General features: G+C 35.3%; 1 protein-coding gene and 1 long non-coding RNA gene across 2 annotated transcripts; one reads left to right on the forward strand and one right to left on the reverse strand.

Moving 5' to 3' along the window:
* Nucleotides 1–990: 990 nt before the first annotated feature.
* On the reverse strand, nucleotides 991–16,790 carry LOC113112043 (uncharacterized). The gene is made up of 2 exons (XR_003293384.1): nucleotides 16,660–16,790; nucleotides 991–1,391 (listed from the first exon to the last, which is right to left on the reverse strand). It is a non-coding gene; the product is annotated as an uncharacterized LOC113112043 (long non-coding RNA).
* On the forward strand, nucleotides 1,075–26,736 carry LOC113112042 (arf-GAP with dual PH domain-containing protein 1). Its single transcript, XM_026277410.1, has 11 exons — nucleotides 1,075–1,289; nucleotides 9,542–9,672; nucleotides 10,873–10,964; nucleotides 12,784–12,866; nucleotides 15,251–15,363; nucleotides 16,791–16,937; nucleotides 18,597–18,680; nucleotides 19,668–19,730; nucleotides 20,024–20,095; nucleotides 24,711–24,939; nucleotides 25,018–26,736. The coding sequence occupies exons 1-11, from the start codon at nucleotides 1,199–1,201 to the stop codon at nucleotides 25,044–25,046; spliced, it is 1,134 nt and encodes a 377-aa protein (XP_026133195.1). The 5' UTR covers nucleotides 1,075–1,198; the 3' UTR covers nucleotides 25,047–26,736.
* Nucleotides 26,737–26,865: the final 129 nt, after the last annotated feature.

Genomic DNA, 26,865 nt, shown 5'->3' on the forward strand with positions numbered 1-26,865 from the left:
TTATTGCGAATGTGTAATTATACATGTATTTAAATACATGGCACACAGGGTTTTATTAGAAATGACTATAAAGTGTAGTTTGTGCTACATTCAGCAGCAACATTTTAACCATATTTATAAATTGCATTCATTACGAATTTAAATAAATTTTTATTTTATTGTAAATGCCATGCAATTAGGTATTATACAATTATATTCAGGTAACATGTAAGTATACTGTTTTAAAGAATATTACTTAAAAAGCTTTACATTAATCTACAGTATATATATATATATATATATATATATATATATATATATATATATATATATATATATATAATAAAAAAATAAAGGTTATTATTATTATTATATTATTTTAATATATTAAAACTAGTGCTGTTGAATGATTAATCGCGATTAATTGCATACAAAATAAAAGTTTTTGATTACATAATATATGTGTTTGTAATGTGTATATTGATTATTTATATATAAATACACACACATTTATGTGTATATTTTGGAAAAATATGTTATGTTTATATTTGAAATATATTTATATATAATATCAATTATAATTATAGTGTCCTGTAGCTCAACTGGTAGAGCATTGCGTTAGCAAGCAAGCTAGCGGAAGATTGGTGGTTTGATTCCCTGGGAACACATGATAGGTAAAAATTGATAGCCTGAATGCACTGTATATCGAATGCAGAAATTTAACATTTTATTTAATATGAATATAAATATATACATGTAGATACATAATACAAAATATATACTGTAAGTGTGTATTTATATAAAAATAATAAATGTACCCAGTACACACACATATATTATGTAAACAAAGACTTTTATTTTGGATGCGATTAATCGCGATGACGTTCTTTCTCCAATCTGAAGAGGTGAATCTGAAAGCCGCCGCTAGGGGTCTCTGTTCAGTATAATGAGGAGGGAGGCGGTAAGACGCTGATGAATTCTCTAGAGTGAAAGGAAAGGATCTCTCTCTCTCCACCGCTAGAACCTTGAGCGCAAACACAAAGAGGAAGAGAAAGACCATATATATTTTTTTACCATCACTAAGTGGACATACAACCCCGGGCTTCCCAACTAGACGCGCGTGCAGTTATTTGGTGTTTATTTCATCGCTGCTCCATTCATCACCTGCTCGCCACAGAGAAGCCCAGCGGAGACCGTCGATCCGTTCCTCCGGCGAGTCATGGCGAGAGATCCCGAGCGGAACAGCTGCCTTCTGCGCGATCTACGGCAGCGAGCCGGTAACGAGCTGTGCGCGGACTGCGGCGCTGCAGGTAAGAGCATCTCACCTGGACAACAGAGGCTCGAGGCGCCGCACCTGCTCGCGCGCTCCCGCGTCTGCTGTGAGAGGCCCAGAGCAAAGTGGGCTACACATGCTGTGAAAAAAAAAAGAATATAAAATATGATATTTTTTTTATATATATTGAAACATAATATGTATTTTCTTCCTTTAATAATATTTATTTTAATATTTTTTATTTTATTTTTTGTAAATAATATTTATTTTCTATCTTTATTATTGTATTTATTTTTATTTATATTTGTCGCGAATTATTAAAATAAAAATAGTATTATATAATTAGTAAGTAGTAAGAAAGTAGTAAGTAGTAAGAAAAGTTATAATAAACATAAACATTTAGTTTTAACCCCTTACTAGTAACCCCCCTTTTTTGGCATGGAGACCGAAATTACATACCCAAAATAAAAAGGTTTCTGCTCATGATTCTTTCTGACTAGATATATAATCAAACTTTGTTCACAAAGCTGACACTTTAAAGTTTACTGTTCATGAATCAGAATCACTCAGACTGTTATGATAATAGAGATATATAAGCTCAAACATAAAAACAAAAATAAAAATATAAAAAACATATGTTTTAAATGTATTTAAAAAATTGTTGATGTAGGATATGAGTTTGAAAACACAGTGTAGCTAAGGCCACAAGTCTTCCAAACCTTCATAAAACATTTCATAATCGAATCTGTAAAACGGTGAATTTTATGAAATATTTTCTAAGGCCATTTCATGTGTGTTTTTAGAGAAGGCTAATCGGATTGATTTATGGCCCTTGTCATCTCTGTAAGATCTCACATGTAAACTCTCCTGTGTATTTTGTGTTTGTTTGGCTGTGAAAACTGCCCGATTAATCCCTATCTGTTATTCCATTGTTCTCACCAAACGAGTCTTTCACACCTCCGCCAGGTATGACACATTATCCGCATTATTCTTTTATCATTATTCTTTTGTTTTTATTCCACCTTTATTAGCCTTGATTGTGGTTTTTCAGGCTTTACAAAGACACAAAGCAGCAATCTCACTTCAGTCTCTGTTTGCATTTAGCCCTTATTTATCAAAAGTCTTACTATAAAAATACAACAAAACATTTTCTTACGACCTTACGTGAATTATTGAGACAAAAATGCATTATGAAGAAGAAAAGCACCTGCTATTAGTAGCATTGGTGCTAACGTTAGCATCAAGCTACATCTGACAATTTATGAAATTATTAGTACACTTTTACTAAAAACTCACTTTAAACCCTGATCGAGTGTTTATAATAATTTCCTTTAGCGATCAGGGGTGGAATTTGGTCGTTTACTGTTGTCAAAATATGTTATTTGTAGCCTTTTTCATCGCTGCACAAGTTAGCATTTCCGATGTACATCTTCGATTTTTTTTATAAAAACGCCCCAGATCTCAAGAAATTCTCATACCAAGCTTTACTATCGTAATCGCGGGTTTATTGTTCGGATATTTTGTGTGTACAGAGGTTTTTCAGTGTTGTTTTGGCCAGATAACTACCAGGAAGTTTGCAGGAAGCATGTGACACGATGGGGCGGTGTCCAGATATTACACTCTCAGATTGACGTTTGAAAGACCCAATCAGAGTCTGAGTCACACACAGCACGAGCTGCCGGCACAGCAAACACATACACAGATCGCTGGGAGAGGCTGTTTATCATCTGATCGCGTAAATCCGTGGAAAATTAATAGAAATGACGATTCTGTCTGAAGAAATATGAAGTAAACATCAGTAAATATATCCATATATCTCCGCAGATATGCATCTTTGGTCTGTAAATCCTTATTGACGCTGTTCAGTGAGTCTATGTGAACACAAATAAACCGCTCTTGACGTGACTGAATATGACTGAGAGGTGAATTTCTATTCAAAATGTGGCATAATACGGATTTATTATTTTGCACTCCTGACATAAATCACTAAATATCTGTCACTGCAACAATGTTTTATCAAAATATTGGTCAAATATCGAAGCTAGAGTCTTTAAACTTTCAATTGATGCATAGTTTGTCCAGATGAAGTAAGACAGTGATGTTTAATGTGCTGTGAAAGTGAAACAATAATAAACTGGGGCCGTCAGCGATGTTTGCACGCAAAGGGGTTAATCATATGTATGTATGTGTATATATATATATATATATATATATATATATATATATATATATATATATATATATATGTATATGTTATAATATATAATAAATTGTTATATTTTTTTACAAGTCATTTAATATGATTTATGAAATATTGATTTTCAATTTGTATTTTGAATATTTCAAATATATTCGAATATTTTGAATTATATATATATATTATTTCTATTTGCTATTTAGTAAATTTTTAATTAAGTATTTTGTAATTACAATATAATTTGTAATATAATATTTGTATTATTTTAAAAATAAAATGATGTAAATGCAACAGTAAGTTAAGTTATATTAAAACTTATTCAAATGTATTATTAATAATACAATAGTAATTAGCATTATTAATTTCTACTAAACTCTAATTCTATGAAATATATGTGTATAATATATTCGTTATATTTATTTGTTGCTACAATTTTAATTAGGTAATGTATTGTTATTGTATTACATTATATTGTATATATTTTTTTTTAATTAGGCTATATTATTACATGCTATGTATATTTTGATAGCCAAAGCAATAAGCGCGTGTAAGCTGCTCCAAAGTAATTTCATGCCAGATAAATGTTGTTTATGACACACTTTCTTTAGCGATGACCACATGTTTGTGTCTTCATATGGGGGACTTCTACAGTGTCATTACAGTGATTCAGCTCCAGTCACATGTCATCATTGTGCCTCACAGGGAAACAACATGGAGCTTTGATTGTCCCTGCGCTCTTGTTTCAGGAGAAAATGTGTGCTTCTCGTGATGTGAGGATAATAATATGGGGCTTTTGCTCTAACCTACATGCAGTGTAGGCTGGTCATGTATGTTGTTTGTAACGCGAGGTGTTAAACATGAGTTTGTGGTAGATTTGAGGGGTGTTGTCAGAGGGATGTGTGTGTGTGTGTGTGTGTGAGTGAGTGAGTCAGAGAGTGAGTGACTCAGCTGTATTCTCAGGTCTCATACCTGCACTGCTCTTTTTTGAGTGTGTGTACCTATTCTCTGCATTGCAGTATTTCAGTACAGTATAATGCACACGCTTACATACACACCGTGCTATTAAGACGCTAATAATATGGTGACTCTCACAAGAGTATTCTGGGATTTTTGCCCAGCGTTGGACCTCGGCCCATTCTGACCGTATTACGTCTGCAGGCTTTTACAGGCCGGAGGAAAACACAGCGATGAATGTGGTTTGAATGACACATGCGAGGCTCTTCAGATGATTCAGGGTGAACGGGGTTAACGTGACGTCCTCAACACTTCTGTTTTCCTCACTTCTGATGCACTGTATATGTGTCAGTGTAAGAGCCAAGGGAGGGGTATTTTACGCTCATTGACATAATATTATCCATTTATCTTTATGTTTTTATATCACTTTTTAAATGTCTATATATATTGTAATTTATTTATGCTTTATTTAGTTTTTTGTTTAGCTTTTTTTAATGTTTTTTTTTTTTTTTAGTTAGTGTTCATTTTATTTAATTTAATGACTTTCTTTTATGGTTTTAGTTTTAGTTAATGATAATAACCCTGGCACTGGTTGCTACAATACTAATATAACCTAGTGAATATTCAATTATAGGGCCCTCTAATTTTTTGCGATGTGGAAAACACGTACAGAATCGCAGAATCCAGTCATAAAAATGGAATTCAGAGTTTAACACGGAATGTCACTGAATTTTTCAAATTCTGTAGTGTATGGATTTAATTAGACTGAAATGAGGTTTTAATTTGAATAGTAAATCCCCTTTGTTTGCCAAAAAATAAAGTTAGCTTCATTTTCAGTAATTAAACAATAAATGTTTTATGCCTTTAGATTTTTAATAACCAGAAAAATGTAAATGTACAACACAGAGTTTCTGAGGGAAAGTAAATTAATAAAGCTACTTTAAGAAAAAACTAATAATAAATTAAGTTGTTTTATGCATTAAAATAGTTAGACAATTTGGTCGCAATAAAAATATGGTGAGAAAAAAATAAAACATTTCGTAGGGCCCTATAAACATGTCATTTTTGTTATACTTTTAATAAATATATGTGAAAATATTTGAGTTTTATGATTTAAATAAATTAGAAATGCTTTTTGATTAATAAAATAAAATGTAACTATTAAATAGAGCCCTAAAACTGCTTCTTGTTAAAGTTTTAGTCATTTTGTCGTCTATTTTTTTTGTCATTTTTATTAGTTATTGTGTAAAGCTTTTGTTAATTTATTTTAAATATTAGTTTTTTATCCTTGTTTTAGTTTTTTTTTAATTATGCTTAAATTACACTTAAATACTTAAATAAAGATTTTTAGTTTATTTAGTTTTAGCTTTTAACTTAAACTAAACAAAAATCATATTTTTTATATGAATAAAAAGCATGTAGCTAACTCTAACTGCTTGATTGTTTATACTGATCCAAAATGTAAAATATATGATTCCAAAGCTTTAATCGGCTAAATATGACTATAAGGCAAGAAAATAAATATTAAGACATTTTAAATTATAACATCATGATTTTTTTTTCGTTGTGAAAAACGCTATACAAGTCTGTTTAACTTCACTAAATATTTTATGGGAGTCTCTTATCTGTTGCATCATTTCACCTTGATTTAGTTTAATTTAGTTATATATATATAGACACACACAATAGACATCACATTTTTCATAAATGTAGTATACCCAGAATAACTGAAGCCACTGAGCAACACAGAGAGCACAGTGATCTATATTCAGAAAGCTTCTCGTGGCTCACGGTGAAGCACACTTTGGCACTCGATGAGTTAAGGTCAGAGCGTTCAGTGCACTGCATCACACACGTCAAATCAGCCAGACCCCGTTTACACTAGTACACACATCTTTACACTTCTGATCTGATCACACAAGTGCAAACAGGGCGCCAGATGTGCTACATTCATTACAAGATGACAGTCCACTTGTTTTCACTGATCCAGTCGAACGGCTCAATAACTCACATTAAAATAATCTATATAAACATATGTTTTAATATATATTTTTATATAGGTTTTTAATATATGTGACATATATAAAATTGACAGTTTCCCTATATTATGTGTACATATACGTGCATACATATACCGATATAGGTACATATATGCATGCACTATATATATGCACCTATATGTTCACCTATATATTAGTAAAATTATTAAAATCCATAGCTGCTAGGCAACATAAATAAAAGCCCAAAATGTAGAAATTTACATTATTTATTTACTTAAGAACAATCAAATCGTACAAGACAAAACATTTTTTTGACAAACCATTTTGTTGTTCATTCTTTTCCACTATCCTCATACAAGAAAGCATTGACCTTGCAAATGTTTCTGGAAGACGTGTAGACATCATCGCTTCCCATCTCCTCTCACTTAATTAAACTCCATAACATGCCAATTACATGTGATACGTGTTCGCACATACATGCATTTTTTAGTTAATTCTTAGTTATTGCCTTGATAATAGAAAATATGAGCTAGGCATCATGTACGCTGGTTGTAAAAGATATGAGCTACAAAATGAGCAGATCCTGCGATGAGCTATATAGGAGACATCTTGTATGTATAGGGCCTATATGTATGCCTATATATACACCTGCCTATATGTGCATATAAACTGCATATAGGTTTCATATACACGCATATATCCTCATATAGGATCTTTCCATGTGGGAAAAGTGGTATGCATGATACACTCTCAAATCTGACTTAAAAACCAAGAATGATAATGATATATTTGCACCCGCACCAATGCACGATAATTTATTAATTATTGATTTATGATTTATTATAAGCACACGCTGCAGTTTTGTCTGCCACTTTAAATACTGAAGAGAGCCAGTGATTTCTGATTGTCTGTCAGTGTTTTAGTTTTTAGTTTAAAACTAGCTTCCTCTTGACCCCTAGCTGAAACAAAATGTACTTGTATGGTAAAATTAATATTTGAGATTTTACTTCATTTCAGTTCATGTTTGTTTTATTTCTGAACTGTGTGAAATAAAATAAGTGTAAGCTTTAATGTTAACATTAATATATATATATGATATTTTACTTTATTTCAGTTCATGTTTATGTTATTTCCCCTGAAACTAGCTTAGTTTTCCTATGTTTAACATTCAAATTTGATATTTTATTTCAGTTGATATTTATTATATTTCAAGTAATGGCAAATAATCAGCAAATTATCTCCATCGTATGGCTTTACACTGAAAAGAAATGGTAGCCTAAAAATACTAACGTCTAAATTCAAAAATATAATTTAATTAATATCCCTGAATTAACCTGCATATATTAATATAGACCACATGTGGGTTAAATAATGCAAAAATGACTTTTAACTGCAGTTTAGCACTTTTATGATGCTTTTGTGTCCGTTCAAGCTTAAATCAAATTTAAGAATAATTGCATGGAAAAGAGCCACAGCACATTCTTCAAAACGTCTCATTTTGTGTTTCACAGAAAAAGAAAGTCATATGGTTTTGGAATGACATAAGAGTGAGTAAAGTATGACGGTTGATATAATAATTCGATCCCTATGCCTTTGAGAGCAGGTGTAAACGAATCTGTGCTCTCGAGCTCTTCTTTGTGTTTAACGAGCTGTGAAACAGAGTCTAGTAACTTTATGAGTTTATGAGTAACTAGTCACGCTGGCGGCTGGTTTAAGGTGTGTAGTCTGGAGCCACACCTTGATCAGCAGATAACTGGTCAAGAATACGAGCTAAAAGGCAAAACAAAGTCCATTTTATTTGATCACAAGCCTCTCTATCTTCTTTCCTTCTTTCAGCCACTCCCTCCGATCGCCCCCTTTCTCCTTCACACAATAACCTCACTGTTTTCTGCACAGTGAGTGTTAGACACACACTCGAATGACAGTTTCTCATGGATTGCGTCACTTGAAGAAGTCAGAAAACCTGATTTTCTGTCCATGCCTGCTTTGTCACAGCAGACACTCCCATTCGAGCCTCGGGGTGTTCAGCAACACTCGCTCGCACCTGAAGTGTGTGTCGAACTCACAGTTTCTCTGCTAGAGAGGGCGTGTGTGTGAGTTGTGGGTGACATTACACACTTTCCTGTCACACTTGTATTGTGGGTTGCGTTTAACGTTTCTTCTGAGACTAGGGGGTTTATTGTTATAAATAACTTCTGTTGTGTGTATGCAGTTTTTAACCACTTAGACCTCGGCATCAACTGCAAAGGGAACAGAAACACACAGACTGCCCTGTTTTTTAACCAATTCTTAAAGAGGTTTTGCTGCAGTTAGTATTTTGTATTTTGGCCTCCAAAAGAGGTCTGTCTATAGATACATACAAAAATAAATGGTATAGCAATGACTTTAACGTCTAGTTTGCCAGTATGCATGCTATCAGAAATAGTAAGCACGAATAGAATTAGTGCTATTTACCTACTATTTAAATATATTGCACATGCATTTTAAAGGAATTGTTAAAATATCATTTCTGTCATCATTTAGTCACTGTTATAAGCTCAAAACAGTTTTGCTACAGTGCATGATTTGTAAACTAACACATTTTGATGTTTGCATCTCATAACCAGCTGCACATGTTTGTCTTTTCTGATGTACAGTAGTAAACTTGCTCGGTTGCACACCTGGTGCAGCATTGCACTTGTGATGTAAAGCGCTCGGGTTTGAGTCTGTTAAACACAAGTCACCATAAAAGAGCTCAAAGACTTGTAGGAGCAAGATAACGTGACAGGGTTGTTTCAACAAATGTGTTTTTATTTCACATTTGCTTTTATTAACATTATTGCTCAGGTTTACGTTTGGATTTAGTAACATTTGTCTATTTTCAAACGCAATACAGCATTAACCTTTTAGTGCATTGCATTTCAAAACAATATATATTTAGCAATCAATGAAATGGGCATTGCAACTCAATGCAACTCGATGCTTAAAATAATGAGTCAGTTTATGTTTAAATGCAAATGCACGAATCTTAAAATGTTTTTTGCAATGCACTTTAAAGTATAAGCTTCAGTCCCTTCACCAGCAAATTTATACTTCATCAAAGTATGCAAGTTGGGAATGGGGGTCAAATATTTGTGAATCTTCTTGGTTCTTCCTCAGAGCCGGATTGGGTGTCTGTGACGCTGGGTGTGTTCGTGTGTCAGGGATGCTCGCTCATCCACAGAAGCATTGAAGGCCTCAGCCAGGTGAAGTCCGTGCTGCAGGACACATTTGAAGATAAAGAAATCGAGGTGAGTCACTGTCACAGTCCATCCACAGGCAGGGTTTTTTTTTGTTTTTTTGGCTGAAGCTGTTTCCATCTCCAGGGCTGGATGTACTGCAGAAATCAGCTTTTTCTGATCTCCTAAATACCATCTAAAATCTGCAGTAATCTCAAGAGCCACAGAGATTGACTGGCTCTTTGCCTATTTAAAAGATTGAGGATGCAAACCATTAGGGCTCAACATAAGCTTGGGAATCCAAAGAGAGCTGATGTTTGTGATAATCAAGTAAATGGAGCATTTAATTAAAAAGTGCATTTGAACCTTTTTCAAAAGACTTTGATTACATAAGGGTTACTTAAATATAATTGTACATTTAGCTTTAGTGTGTATTATAGTACCTTTGCATCAAATTAGTTAACGCTAATGCGAGTAGTGGAAGTAAAGGTAAATTTGACACAGTTTTCTCTTCGGTCATGAAAGTCATGAAAACACTATTGTGGCGTTTTTAATCTTGCAAAAATGTTATTAATTCACCGCTTTATTATTTCAGAAGTTCATCTAACTGTGACGACGTCCGCTGCTGAGATTAAAGGAATCGTTTACCCAAAAATGAACATTTGCTCATACGTAGATGAGTTTGTTTCTTCATCAGGTTTGGAGAAGTGTAGCATTGCATCAGTGTCTCATCAACGGATGTTCTGCAGTGAATGGGTGCCGTCAGAATGAGAGTCTGATAAAAACATCACAATAATCCACAGCACTCCAGTCCATCAGTGAACATCTGGAGAAGACACAAGATGAAACAAATCTAGCATTAAGATGTTTTTAACTAAAATACAAGTCCATAAAAACACATAATAATCTCCAGTGAAAATTTGGTCTGAATCAGGTGAGAAATCTGAAGAGATCAAGTCCAGATCATTTACTTTTAAAAGCCAAAACAGCTCTAAACAAATATGTGGCTGGACTACTTGTGGATTATTGTGATGTTTTTCATTCTGACGGCACCCATTCACTGCAGAGCATCCATTGATGAGACGCCGATGCAATGCTACATTTCTCATCCACATCCAAGCATGAGGACATTTTCAGCAAATGTACATTTTTGGATGAACTGTTCTTTTAATAAATGCTGCAGATGCATCTAATGTTAACACATTTTGTAAAGTGTTAGCTATTCGTTTAATACTGCGCCTATAAATAATGCATTGCATTCTATTCCTGTAGTTTATCACATCTATGGGGAATGAAGCAGCGAAGGCCAAGTACGAACAGCAAGTACCTCCGTTTTATCACCGTCCCTCGCACACAGACTGCAGGTAGGACTCAGACACCTCTGTAGTGTACAGCATTGTTTCCAAGAAAACACACTGATTGCTCTCGCTGTGCCAGGCTTGTTTCTTCCTGTTCCCTGTTGAGTGCACTTACAGTTTTGTAGCTTGAATGCTCCGGTGGCGTTTGCTTTCCTGTGGTGATCCTGTCATTATTATCATCATCAGCAGCAGCAGCAGCAGCATTGTGGGGGTTTTTGAACCGTCACACACAGATCGTCAGAAGGGACTGTTTTCTCACATGCCTCGAGAATGTGGTCCAGTGATGTAGACGTTCACTTCCTTCCTGTTTGTAGATTGTGTTTCATGATGAGTGGCAGTTTGGACAAAATACTCTGTTGGCCATATTCTACATGCAGTGCAGACATATTTTTTATGAAAAGCAAAATAAAGACTATATTTAAATGCTAAAGTTGTTAGTTCTAACCATTTTTAGACTAATAATACATGTAATATTACTAGATAATAATTTAAAGGAATTTACTTGGGATCATTTTCTACACTGTAAAAATTATATTCCAATGTTGCAAAAATGCTCAAATAATATTAGCTTGATTTACAAGGAAATATTATTTCACATTTTGATATTATCACATTTAATTCAGTGCATTGCTTGGCATTTCTTTATAATTAATGGTAAAATGTAATAGAAACTTCTTAGAGATTGTTTCTTGGTAAACCTTGCACAATTGTTCAGCGAATGAAACCCGTTTCTTCCTCAGAGAAAAAAAGGTCTGTGGAATCAAATAAATAAATAAAGAAAAATCACGTTATGAAATAAAGTGACATTGTGACAATTTCAAGCGATACTGGGTGAAATAAATGAGAAATGATGACATTGCAGTTGGGAAACATACTTAAGCAAAACTGAAAGAAGCAAAGTCACAATCACCTTTTTATTTGTTTCTGAGGCTGGTCCAAATGATTGTGTGATCTTTTGCAATTTTGGAAAAATATGTCATTTTACAGAAGTAAAATGGGTGGTTAGTGTTGGTTCAATGCACACTGTGGTTAAAAATGCTTTTAGTTTAGACCATCAAAGACTGCATTTTCTCTTTCACTGTGCATGCCGTTTTTAAAGGGAACAATTCAGCCAAAAAAATATACAAATATGTGCTGAAAATTTGCTCAACCTCAGGTCATATAACACGTAGATGAGTTTGTTTCTTCATCAGGTTTGGAGAAGTGTAGCATTGCATCAGTGTCTCATCAATGGATGCTCTGCAGTGAATGGGTGCCGTCAGAATGAGAGCTGATAAAAACATCACAATAATCCACAGCTCTCCAGTCCATCAGTTCCTGTCTTGTGTAGCTAGAATCTACATGTTTGTAAGAAACAAATCCATCATTAAGATGTTTTTAACATCAAACCGTTGATTCTGTCTAAAATATGAGTGCATAATCCATAATGACGCTTCCTCCAGTGAAAAAGTCCATCTCCTCTTGGCTCTCACATCAAAATCTAGCCACAGATTTTTTAATAGCTGTTTTGGCTTGTAAACAGTGCTTTCACTGGAGGAAGTGATTTTGGATTATGGATTCATATTTTAGTTTAAAATGTCTTGATGGATTTGTATCTTCCAAACACACAGCTTTTGGCTTTCATAAGACGTTATCCAAAGAACTGGAGTGCTGTGGATTATTGTAATGTTTTTATCAGATGTTTGGACTCTCATTCTAACGGCACCCATTCACTGCAGAGCATCCATTGGTGAGACATTGACACATTTCTCCAAATCTGATGAAGGAAAAAACTCATCTACATCTCGGATGCTGACACATAAACTGTTGTATTTTTTTTGGGCAGGATTTTGAGGGAACAGTGGATCAGAGCCAAGTATGAGAGAGAGGAGTTCATACACATCGAGAAACAAGAGCCTTATTCAGCAGGTGAGAGCAGCACATGGCTTCTTTGTTGTGCATTGTGATTCCTCATGCAGTTAGCTTTTGTTTTTGTGGCTTCATGGCACTGTGAGGTCAGTCTCATTCTCTCATTTCAGCCAGATCTCTAGATGTTTATTTGTTCCAGACTATGCACACTTGACCTTGTGAGTTTTGTCTCAGGGGTCCATCCTGCGTCTAACTGGGAGAGTCGGTTTCATTACCACTCAGAATATCCAGTTTCATGGCTTACAGTCTTCTTTATTTGTGAAGCTGGGTCTCATTGGCTGATAGTGATCTCATCTTTGATGCACACATGAACGCACAAACATGCATGCATCTGTGTTCTGTGTTGCATTGCATGAATTTCATTGTACTGCATGAGATGAGACGTTCACACTGAAGCCATCTGTGTGTGTAATGGTGTTTTTGTGGTGGGTGGGCAGTAAAATAGCATTAGTCACACAGTGTGGCCATTTGCAATCTAATAGCATGCTGGATCCCGACAGAACTGAATGCTGGAGTATATTGTCTGGAGGCTACGGCGTGGGCATTGGTATTTTTGCAAGACTGAATTCAGTGCCATTCTGTTACCAGCTTCCCACTCTTCATCGCTTCATCTCTTCTTCTGCCATCTCAAGTATTAAATAGTACTGAAGTAGTTTGATTACCAATCAAAAGTTAGAGGCCAATCACTTTTTTTTCATGTTTTTGCAAGAAGACTCATCTGCTCACCACGGCTGCATTTATTTGATCAAAATACAGTAAAAATTGTGAAATCTTTTTTTTCGTCTCTCTCGTCTCATCTCGTCTCTCTCTTCTCGTCTCTCTCGTCTCGTCTCTCTCTTCTCGTCTCACCTCATCTCGTCTCTCTCGTCTCGTCTCTCTCGTTTCGTCTCTCTCGTTTCGTCTCTCTCGTCTCGTCTCTCTCTTCTCGTCTCTCTCTTCTCGTCTCTCTCGTTTCGTCTCGTCTCGTCTCACCTCATCTCGTCTCTCTCGTCTCGTCTCTCTCTTCTAGTCTCTTCTCGTCTCACCTCGTTTCGTCTCTCTCGTCTCTCTCGTCTCGTCTCTCTCGTTTCGTCTCTCTCGTCTCGTCTCGTCTCGTCTCTCTCTTCTAGTCTCTTCTCGTCTCACCTCGTTTCGTCTCTCTCTTCTCGTCTCTCTCTTCTAGTCTCTTCTCGTCTCACCTCGTTTCGTCTCTCTCTTCTCGTCTCTCTCTTCTAGTCTCTTCTCGTCTCACCTCATCTCGTCTCTCTCTTCTCGTCTCACCTTATCTCGTCTCGTCTCATCTCGTCTCTTCTCGTCTCGTCTCTTCTGTTCTCTTCTCTTCTTTTCTCGTCTCGTCTCTCTCTTCTTTTCTCATCTCGTCTCACCTTCTCTCGTCTCACTTCATCTCGTCTCTCTCTTCTAGTCTCTTCTCATCTCGTCTCGTCTCGTCTCTTCTCGTCTCTCTCTCTTCTGTTCTCTTCTCGTCTCGTCTCGTCTCACCTCGTCTCGTCTCTTCCTGTCCTTTCCCCTCGACTCCTGCAGTTTCCTGTTTGAATCAATGACGAGACGTTTTGTTGCGTGTTCAACAGTGTTATTGATGGGTCATGTGGAGAAGCACGGTTATTGATTGATGAGCTCATGCCGAGCGAATGATTCATGAGCACTAGTGTAGACAGAGAAAGCAGAGAGCTCCTTATTAGTGCACACTAAGGTAAGCTTTGCTAATGCTTTTGCTCAGGGACTTTGTGTCTTTCTTTCTTCAGTCACAAAGAAGGAAAACATGCTGAATTTTTCTCCATAAAGTGGGTTGAAGTTTCAAATTGCGGTTTCAATGCAGCTTCAAAGGGCTGAGAAATAAATGTCTTATCCAGCAAAACAATTGCTCATTTTCTAAAATAAATAAATATTTATATACTTTTAACCACAAATGCATGTCTTGATGCACGTCCAAAACTTCTTCCTCGCCTGTAAAGCCCTGTGAAGCTGTACTGAAACTGCAATGTGAACCTTCAAGCCACTATATAGAGAAAGATCCTGGAATGTTTTCCTCAGAAACCTGAATTTCTGTGTGACTAAAGACAGAAAGACATGAAATTGAAGTAAACTATCAGGATTTTTATTCCTTTAACCTCTGTCTTCTTCTAGAAAGCATGTGATTGGACAGAAATCCCTAGTGCTAAAACTCAATGTTTTAGGAGAGCATTACAATATGTTAAAGCTTACAGACGTGGACTTACAAGCTGTCTTTAGTGTTTATCTCTTTATCTTTTTCCGTTTTGACTTTGCTCATGAATAGTAAGCTACAACTTCCTTTTTTACTAAAATATATTAAGGATGTAGATATTCATGCAAAAGTTCGTAGGTGGAAACAGTGCTCTTCATGCTTTCTTTTTCACTCTTTCTAGGATACAGAGAGGGTTTTCTGTGGAAACGCGGTCGAGACAACGGACAGTTCCTCAGTCGCAAGTTCATTCTGTCTGAACGAGAAGGAGCGCTGAAATACTTCAACAAGCAGGACGTTAGTCTCTTCTTCTCTCTCACACACTCTTACTCACCCGAACGAGGACTTTAAGCTGGATTTACATGTGTAAAACGTGTTAAAAAATGTATTAAAGAATAATAAACTCCTAATTTGCTGCTTATTAATAGTTAGAAAGTAGTTGTTAAATTTGGCATCAGATTAAGGGACCTAAAAATGGTTATGCAGAATAAGACATTAATATGTGCATTATAATAAACAGCCAGTATGCTAGTAATATGCATGCTAGTAATATTTTGTATATATCTGGCTTAATATAGTTAGATAAAACTAGAACCATAAAAATGATGATTGTTGCCTAAAATAAAATATTTAAAAAACCAGGCAAGATTTCAGTCCTTAAATAACTACAGCCAAAACTAAAATAAAATTAATAAAAATAAATTAAAAAATAAATTTATATATATATATATATATATATATATATATATATATATATATATATATATATATATAAAATAAAAAAGCACACTATTAAATTACTAAAACATCTAACTAGACTTAAAATGAAAATTTATTACAATGTAACACCATGAATTCAATAAAATAAAATAAAAATAAAAAAATCTAAATATAATATATATTTATTCATATTTATTAATATATTACAATATACATGTATTTTAAGATTTTAATGATCTCATTTGTCATTGAGAATGATGAAAATAAAATTATTCATTTAAAGACATACTAATTATTTTAAACTATAAAAAATATACAAATATCAATATTTTAAGGTATATATTTAATGTAAATAATAATAATTTATATTAATTATTAGAATATACATTTATTGTAAGATAGTTTTAATAATTTATCGACAATGTCCCCTGATGAATTTGTCAGATTTACCATCTGAGAACAGTTTTAGTCTCCGAAGTAAATGCACGCACACACACACACACACACACACACACACACACACACACACACACACACACACATGTTTGTTTTTGTGTAAAGTGTGTTCATCCCATAGGTGTAATGGTTTTTATACTGTAGAAACTGTATATTCTATGTCCCTTCACCAACCCTACACCTAACCCTAACCCTCACAGGAAACTTTGTGCATTTTTACTTTCTCAAAAAAACTCATTCTGTATGATTTATAAGTGTTTTGAAAAATAGGGACATGGGTTATGTCCTCATAAGTCACCCTCTCCTTGTAATACCTGTGTCATACCCATGTTATTATACAGAGTTGTGTCCTGATATGACACAAAAACAAGAACACACACACACACACACACTCACAGTAATGTAAGTTATGCTTACCCAGAACAATCCCGGTCCACCGACACAATAAAACTGTAATGTGACTCGAGGGTCTTTCTGGCTGGTTCTCAGAATGTTTTGTCGTCCAGAAAGCGTGCGTTTATAGCTGAGATATTTCTCTTATCTTCCAGGCGAAAGAACCAAAGGCCATAATGAGGATTCAGACCCTAAATGCTACTTTCCAGCCGGCTAAGATAGGAAACCCCTGCGGCCTGCAGATCACCTATCTGAGAGACAACAGCACCAGGAACATCTTTGTGTACCACGAGGACAGTAAGGTATGAGACCCCTCACATTCCTTCGCTTTCAGATCGTACGTCTGCCAGGTGCTTTCTCCAAACTAACACAGTTTATCAGTAGACTACAGTACAGTCTCTCTCAAGGTCAGGTTTGGAAACGTTTCAGTGCACAACACTCACTGCATTCAGACTCGTATTATTCAAAAGAGTCCGTTCGATATGATTGCATTTCTTCCCTTGAGATCCACTTATAATGTTTCTTTGCTCCCAAACGGGTCATATTTTAGTTTTTAATGACCGTTTTCCACGCTCTGACTAACCGGTATAATTAAATTGCCAGTTTTTTAATGTTTCGCCTTCAAGACTTCCATAGAAATGTAAATGTGAAATGAGCAAGAGTCCTTACTGATGGGTGGAAAAAGATCAGTGTTCCTCAAAAAAAAAAAGCCTCTTTACTACAATTTGTCGACAATTACAAAGTGTCATATATTTGACAAAGTTTACACATATCTAACTTTTTAGATTTACCAACTGGAATAACGATATGTTCTGCACAAGCTTGCTAAAATTAAAACGGAAAACTTAAATCAAAACCATAAAGAATTAATTATTTGCTAATTGCCTTGGTGATATTTCTCATTTTAATTAATTCATTTTTTGGAGAAAAAAAGAAAAAAGACAAAAACAATATGAAATATACCCAAACAATAATGACTAAAAATTACTAAAACTTTAATTAAAATGAAAAATAATAATTAATAGTATCTCAATTATACTAAAATAGCAAAGCTTTCCCACTTGGTGCATAATATTAAAAATAACTAATGATATTTAGTCTCCTAAATATTCCTTATCTTGACTGAAAAGCCCAAGTTTCTATGCATTATACATTTTCTTCTTCTAAATATACAAGATGTGTTTTTCTCATCTGAAATGCACTGTCTCTTATATTTCTAAATCAATATATATAACACAAACACAAAACATGCTCAAAGCCACATCTCTATTGATGCAGAATGAGTTTATTTACATGTTGCACTTCCCACAAACCACTGGTTTCAGTTTTACTTTAAATACATTTGTTTAGATTTAAATAATAAAGTGTATGTGTGTGTGTGTGTGTGTGTACAGTATATATATACACACACACATACATACAGTGTTTTATTAATATCTGTATATTTTTTGACTTCCCAATAAGAGCCATTTTAATAAATAAATGTCTTGTTGTCAGTCGGATGAGCTGCTGGTCATCCATGTGTAAACCTCTCAGCTTCGGCTTTTCATTTGTGTGAAGATAGATCTGGCGAGAGCAGAATTGGGGTCAAGCGTTGGTCAAAACAGCGCTCGCACCACAAACATGAGTGGTTTGAGCTGTAAAAACGCTCTTCCTCTTTCACCGCACACAGTAGCAGTGTGCTCTCTCACAAACATGAATATTTATCACGCGTTAGAACCTGCAACGAATCGTATGTTGAGATACGAAGAGGAACAGCATAAACTTGATCTACTGGAGGATCAAGAGAAGAGATGAAGAGATATTTTCAGGCTGCGGTCGAGGTGGAGCTGTAATGTCATTTGTGGAGGTCATTGCATCATAAAGCATCCTCTGCTGGCTGCAGAGAAACACTGCAAAGTCTCACTGTAGTCCTCTTTCTCTCTCTGTGTGTGTGTGTGTGTGTGTGTGTGTGTGTGCAGGAAATGGTGGACTGGTTCACTGCGATCCGGGCAGCACGGTTTAATTACCAGAAGGTGGCTTTTCCTGGAGCTAATGATGAGGACGTATGTGAACCAAATCTCTTCCAGCAACTGATGCAAATAAAAATGAGTTATGAGCGTGACGCTTACTGTATGCACGCATTAAATCACGCTTCTCATTCTTACGCTGCAAAGCTTTTTACTCTTGTAAAGACAAATTAGATTCACTTGAGAAGCTGAATTATATTTAAAACATATTAGGAGAAGACATCTGAAAGCTTTGTGTTTATTTTTAAGCATGCATTTAACAAATTTAATAAGGTTTATATGATTAATAGAAGAAAAAGAAAAAAAATAGTACTGTCAAATGATCCAAAATAATGTGTGTGTGTGCTGTGTATATTTATTATTATGTCTATATAAATACACACACATGCATGTATATATTTATATAAATTGTATTCATATAAATATAAATATGTAATATGTGTGTGTATCTTTATATATACAAAATAAATACACAACACACACACACACATATATAAATAAATTAAGTTTTATGTTGGATGCGATTTTAATCGTGATTAATTAATTGTTTGACAGCACTAAAAACATTTTTTCATCTTTTATATAAGCTATAATGCATTGTGCATTTTTTTATGCATTAATTATGCTTTTTAATGCACCTTATAATGCATTGTATGATCTTATCATTAATACACCACACTTATAATGCTTATTTAGAAAATACAGTAAAATGCATTCAAATGCATTACAAACAACCGGTTTATGAAAACATATATAATGCATTATAATGTACATTATGAATAATCTTTCTAATGTATTGTGCATATATGTTTGAAGTATTTAATTCTTTCATAAGTCGTATAATACACAATTTCACTTTTCAGTTTTATCTGGTATAGCTATATGTATATGTAAATTTTTACTGGACACCAGGTTAATAATATTGATTCAAATATCTGTGCATGTTTAAAGAGCATCCACACATATTTACCTGTTAATATATTATTGATATGTTTTCTCTGTCTGTGTTTGATGGTGATGTAGCTGGTACCCAGACTCACGAGGAACTTCATGAAGGAAGGGTACATGGAGAAAACAGGCCCAAGGGTGAGAGTTTTTACTAAATATTCAGAAAAGAAATGCAAAAGATGCTTCATTCTGCCAGTTTCGTGTCACTCTTTTCTCTGGCACAGTAAATAATTTTAAGTGAAATCAATATTTCATATCCTTTTATGTATTTATTTGGTAAGTGGCTGTGTTATAAGGCAGATAATGTCTAGTCAGCTGGTCATTATCACTAAATAAAGTCCTCAGGGACGACACTGACCTGCTGACTGGACATCATCCCTTACTAATGCAGTTCTAAACATTGATTCACGCTGGAGTCGTCTCTTTTTTAGCACACAGAGGGCTTCAAGAAAAGATGGTTCACCATGGATGATAGGAGACTAATGTACTTTAAAGATCCCTTGGTGAGTAAAAGTGATGATATTTAGACTATTGCATTTATATTGCATTTCCAAATTGCTATTTTATTATATTATGCAATATAATTTATTATTTAATTTTATTACATTGGTATACATTAAGTATAGTACTACATGTAACATAATAAAATATAGTTTTTATATTAGGGTATTTTAGTATATGTTAAATGTTAACTACTTGAATAATATTTTAGAATTCTGAATGTAATTAAGTAATTTTTTTTTGTTATAAAATTTAATATTCCGTTATTTATTTATAATTTTTATATATATATATATATATATATATATATATATATATATATATATATTGTTATATTATGTTTAATATAATGCCATATCACTTTTTCACAGTTTTATTATATTGTATTATATTAGTGTGTTGTATAATATAATAAAATATAGTTTAATAAAAGAAAAAATAATTATGTATTTATTTATTATTATAATTTATATTATATTATATTTTAAATTACAATATGTTGTGTTGTACTAAGAAATATCATTTTAACAATTTTTAAAAATAATTAAAAATATATTTTTATAAAATGTAATATCCTATCATTTATTTTTATTTTGTATTCTAAAATTATATTTTATTGATAATGTAATATAATTTGCAAATAAACTATTTTATTTAGTTAACAAATATTTTGTCAAAAAGCCTTTGTCAAGGTATGATTTCTCACATGGTGGGGAGAAGTATAAAATAGCTAATTATAATATATATTTTTAATCAGTTTATTTTATATTTACACCTGTAAACAATCAACCTCAATCCAACCAACAGTCAATTAGCATAAATCCTCTCTACACAGATTTGATATCTTTATTATTTTATTAAGAAATGTAATATAATGTAACCTAATATAATATTACATTTACATAAAATATTAGTCATTGTTTTATTTTATTGTAATGATGAGACAGAGAGGTTCGGATCCATGTGCAGAACTTTTAATGAGAATGGTCAGACAGGCAATGATCAGTAACGGCGTCAGGTATATAGGGATAACCAGAATCGAAAACAGGAACAAGCAAATGTCGGGGGCAGGCAGCAGAGAATCAGAGTCGGTATAAACAATCCAAAGATCAGGTGCAGAGAGATCAAACACAAAGAAAACGCTCAGAAATGACAGACACAGCAAATCAAGACTTCGCAGAGAGTGAGAGTGAGTGTGCTGCTTATATGTGTTTGTAAATGAGGTGCAGGTGTGGCAAGGAGATTGACTGAGGAATGATGTGCAGGTGTGGCAGGGTGATTGTGATGCAGAGACTCATGGGAAATGTAGTTAGGGTGTGGTGCAACAGATAAGAGGTGCTAGAGTCCGGGTTGACATCTGGTGGTGATTGTGGAATTGTCCTGATCGGAGTGCCCTCTACAAAAGTTCATTTGCACTCCATGTAATGATCGTGACATAGCCCCAGCCCCCCCCCCCAAAGGAGCGGCTTCCAGATGCTCAAAACAATCTAGGAGGGCGGTGGAGCGGAGGCGGAACAGGGGGAGGGACGGAGGGCCAGGTCCATGAGGAAGTGGAGTGGTCGAGGACCGGGGCAGAGCAGGCAGAACTGGGCCTAACATGGAGATCAGGAGTCTCTCCTGGACCTGACATGGGAAACAAGGGGCCTTCCTTGGCCTGACAGAGGAAACAGGAACCCGCCATGGGCCTAACTCGGTAACAGGAACCTGCCGTGGGCCTAACTCGGGAACAGGGGTCCACCAAGGCAGAGCAGGTGGCGTGGGAGCCCACCAGAGCGGAGCAGGTGGAGCTGGAGCCCACCAGGGTGGAGCAGACGACCACCAAAGCTGAGAAGAGGGGACAGAAGCCCACCAGGGCGGACCAGACGACCACCATAGTTGAACATACATGACAGAGGCCCACCAGGGCGGAGCAGAGGACCACCACAGTGGAGTTGATGGCACAGGAAAGCAAGTCTGGTCAGGTGGGACTGAAACAGGGAGCATAAAGAGGTTAATAGCGGCCTCCGTGGCCGTGATGAGATGGTAGCTGGCCTCCGTGGCCATGACAGGACAGACAGAGAGTTGGTGTATGGTCTCCGTAGCCCTGACCGGAATGAATGACAGCTCATTGACGGCCTCCCTGGCCGTGACAGGATAGGACGAGAGCTCTGAGATGTGACGAGGCTCTGGGAGTTCGGCTGAGATGTGACGAGGCTCTGGTAGATCTGTGGTGATTTGACTGGGTTCATGAAGATCAACTGTGACTTGACTTAGTTCATGAATATCGTTGGTGACTTGACTGTGCTCATGAAGATCAACTGTGACTTGACTTAGTTCACGGAGGTTAATGGTGACTTGCCTTTGCTAATGAAGATCATTGATGACTTGGCTCATGAAAATCGTTGGTGACTTGACTTGGTTCCTGAGAATCAACTGTGACTTGACTTAGTTCACGGAGGTTAATGGTGACTTGACTTGGTTCCTGAGGATCAACTTTGACTTGCCTTGGCTCATGAAGTTTAACTTTTGTTTTACTTGACTCTTGGGTGTTAGAGGTGACTTGACCAATCTCTGGATGGTCAATGGTGACCTGGCTAGACTCTGCGAAAAATCGACGGAGACCTGGTCAACGGTGACCTGGCTAGACTCCGCGAAATCGACGAGGACCTGGTCAATGGTGACCTGGCTAGGTTCTGCGAAATCGAGCCCTGACTCTGGAGGCTCAACGGTGACTAGCCCTGACTCTGGAGGGTCAATGAACACCTGACTCGACTCTGGAAAGTCCACGGGCACCTGGACTTTCCACCCTTAGGCTGGATTGGTGATATGCCGACATGGAAACAGGAACCGATACCTCAGTGACAAGGGGATACCAGGCTGCTGGATCCTGGTACGGCGAAGTCTTCTGTAATGATGAGACAGAGAGGTTCGGATCCATGTGCAGAACTTTTAATGAGAATGGTCAGACAGGCAATGATCAGCAACGGCGTCAGGTATATAGGGATAACCAGAATCGAAAAAAACAGGAACAAGCACATGTCGGGGGCAGGCAGCAGAGAATCAGAGTCGGTATAAACAATCCAAAGATCAGGTACAGAGAGATCAAACACAAAGAAAACGCTCGGGAACGACAGACACAGCAAATCAAGACTTCGCAGAGAGTGAGAGTGAGTGTGCTGCTTATATGTGTGTGTAAATGAGGTGCAGGTGTGGCAAGGAGATTGATTGAGGAATGATGTGCAGGTGTGGCAGGGTGATTGTGATGCAGAGACTCATGGGAAATGTAGTTAGGGTGTGGTGCAACAGATAAGAGGTGCTAGAGTCCGGGTGACATCTGGTGGTGATTGTGGAATTGTTCTGATTGGAGTGCCCTCTACAAAAGTTCATGGGCACTCCATGTAATGATCGTGACATTTATTTTATTTTATTAAATTATGTAATGTGTGTTATGTTTTATGCTATGATTTATTTTATGTTATGTTATGTTACTGTATGTTATGTTTTTTATGTTATGTTATGTTATGTTATGTTTTGTTTTTGTTATGTTATGTCATGTCATGTTATGTTTTGTTTTTATGTTATGTTGTTATGTTATGTTTTGTTTTGTTTTGTTTTTATGTTATGTTTTTATGTTATGTCATGTTATGTTTTGTTTTGTTTTTATGTTATGTTATGTTTTTATGTTTTGTTTTGTTTGTTTTGTTTTGTTTTGTTTTTATGTCATGTTATGTTATGTTATGTTTTTTTTGTTTTGTTTCGTTTTGTTTTTATGTTATGTTATGTTATGTTATGTTATGTTATGTTATGTTATGTTATGTTTTGTTTTGTTTTCTTATGTTATGTAGGTACTGCATTTCACACACACACACACACACACACACACACACACACACGTTTGTTTTTGTGTAAAGTGTGTTCATCCCATAGGTGTAATGGTTTTTATTCTGTACAAACTGTATATTCTATCGTCCTTCACCAACCCTACACCTAACCCTAACCCTCACAGGAAACTTTGTGCATTTTTACTTTCTCAAAAAAACTCATTCTGTATGATTTATAAGCGTTTTGAAAAATGGGGACATGGGTTATGTCCTCATAAGTCACCCTCTCCTTGTAATACCTGTGTCATACCCATGTCATTATACAGAGTTGTGTCCTGATATGATACAAAAACATGCCCACACACACACACACACACATATATGTACATTTTTAAATGATTATTTTAATTATGTATGTACAATATAATATTTTGATTTTATTTTATTATATATTATTATGTTAGTATGTTAAATGTAGTACGAATTAATGTTATTAATTTGTAAAATCAGAAAACTAAAAAATGTAAAAAGAAATCATGTTTTTTTTTTCATTTTGCATTCCAATTTGTTGGGTTATTTTGATTTTAGTAAAAATAACTAAAAGAATACAGCTAACTAACACAATGAAACACAATAAAACATGATATTTGAAAATTAAAAAAAAATCTGTTTTCGCAAATATGCTTCTTATTTAATATAATGGAATGTAATACAATAAAAAATTTACTTTTTAAAATACAAAAAAAATGAAATATATATTATATACATGATATATATATTTCTGTATTATCATGTAATATTCTATTCACTCTTTTAGGATGCATATGCACGTGGCGAGGTCTTCATCGGCAGTAAAGAGAACAGTTATACCGTGGTACCCGGACTGCCGCCCTCCATCCAGGGATACCACTGGAAGTACGGGATCACCATTGGAACCCCGGACAGGAAGTTCCTGTTTGCTTGTGAAACCGAAGCAGAGCAGAAGGACTGGATCGCTGCCTTTCAGAGAGTCGTGAACCGTCCCATGATGCCGCAGGAGTACGCAGGTGCGCAAACACTCTCCCGCTCTCCAATCAGAATCTTCGGAATTCTGTGAAACTGACTCTATCTCTTTCTCTTTTCAGTTGAGGCTCATTTCAAGCACAAGCCTTGATGCTGGCTGTAAACCTGCCTGCGTGCATGCGTGTGTGCGTGTGTGTGTGTGTGTGTGTGTGTGTGTGCTGCAGGCAGGACAGACTGGACGATGAACAGCTTTTCTGTCCAATGAAGTGCTCCGGACCGAGCGAATACAAGAAACGGATTCTGGACTGTGTGGCAGACGTCAACAGAGCGCCGACACTTAATTATCATGAATGTGTAACCAAAGGGTGCCGTCAGCCGAGCTACTGTACACATATGGCATGTGAATGTTGTCCATCGCTCTTAAACCTAACATTTAATCTGTAAATCACAAGGTGAGCAAGTACTAAACACCACAGTGCGTTTTTTGACTGATGTTATTTATTGGATTTTCCAAGTGAAAGCTGCTGTGACGTTTAGTGGATCCTCAAGACGCTACGCTACACCTCTCCGAGTGTCCTTTCTGATCGTCCAGGGCTTTCCTTCATCATTATTGATCATGTAAATGTGTGTCCAGTGTAAGCAGAGGGTTCATATACTACAGTGCATACTTCTTCTGGTGTCTGTGCAGGTGCAGTATGTCAGGTTTCTAGAGACGGTTCTGTTCTTGATTTATCCTCCACTAGGTGGAAGCATATCACAGATTAAGATGCATGTCTTTCTTTTTATGCAAAACAGGGTTGATATTAGCCATAGACTGACATATCGGCCGATATTTGGCCATTTGGAGATTATCTGCTGAAGTCCAACTTGAATAAAACAAGTGATAGTTCCCCTCATCTTAGTCGATAGGTACAGTCAAAATATAAATGCATATAAAATTCGGATTGAATTTAATGTGATGCATATTTATCACATATAAACGAAGCAGGCTAAATAAACTGAGTTTTAAACACACAACGACCAGGTTTATATATTTAATTTATTAATAAGTTTCTGTTTTAATAGCTAATAATAAATGTTTATCATTTGTAACTGCATAAATGTGATTGATTTCACAAATGCATGCTGATTTCAAGAAATTAAATATTATTATTTAAATGAAATCAAACAGATGCAAATAGCTAATAACAAACTATGATTTTTAATTGCAGACTTGTTTTATTTTTGTATGACTTACAAATATCCATCACATTAAGTTTGGTAAATATTTTAATTGCAAAATAAGCATCTATTTAATTTAAGCAATATTGCATTGTGTTTCGGTATATATATATATATATATATATATCAGCGTTATATTGGTCGTCAGCATATAATATTGGTATAAAAAACAACACAAAGAAGACACGCACTTCAGTTGACCACTACTTTATATACAGCATCCTTATCTTCAGTCAGACTCCTTCTGTTGACTCTGAAGAAGACATTAATATTCTTCAGATTTGATGTAATGGATATGAATGTGTAGACCATGGCAGGTTGTAATTATAATAATCTGATGTGTATCACAGCTCCTGTAATGTAACTCTGGCCCTCTTGTTCAGGTTATGATGATGCTGTTCAGGTGTTTTTCTTTTCATTTGTTTCAAATAAGGTTTTATTGAATGTTTACCATCAAAAGCGTATCCGGTTTGTTTTTTGGGGACTTGTACCATGGTAAAGGATAATGTACAGTCGCTCATTCTGTCAAAGTAAACAAGATCATGAATGTCTGACTGTACATTATCCAGCTTATTATACAGCTACTTAACACATAAATAAATATGTGGACATGAAATATTGATTTGAGTGGAAGTCATTTTTTGTCCAGCAGGGTTATTACAGTAAATTCAATTTAAAATAATAATAAAAAGCATGTTGTTAGTTGAAGCAAAGTTAACTGAAATTGAAAATAAAAGAAGAAATTGTAT

Source organism: Carassius auratus, chromosome 12, assembly GCF_003368295.1.
Source record: "Carassius auratus strain Wakin chromosome 12, ASM336829v1, whole genome shotgun sequence".
Lineage (NCBI taxonomy): Eukaryota > Metazoa > Chordata > Actinopteri > Cypriniformes > Cyprinidae > Carassius > Carassius auratus.

Bases quoted from the DNA above. Each gene is read 5' to 3' on its own strand.
- LOC113112042 (XM_026277410.1), top strand. From the start codon at position 1,199: ATGGCGAGAGATCCCGAGCGGAACAGCTGCCTTCTGCGCGATCTACGG. The intron at 1,290-9,541 runs GTAAGAGCATCT...GTTCTTCCTCAG, and splicing joins CGCGGACTGCGGCGCTGCAG to AGCCGGATTGGGTGTCTGTG. The intron at 18,681-19,667 runs GTATGTGAACCA...ATGGTGATGTAG, and splicing joins CTGGAGCTAATGATGAGGAC to CTGGTACCCAGACTCACGAG.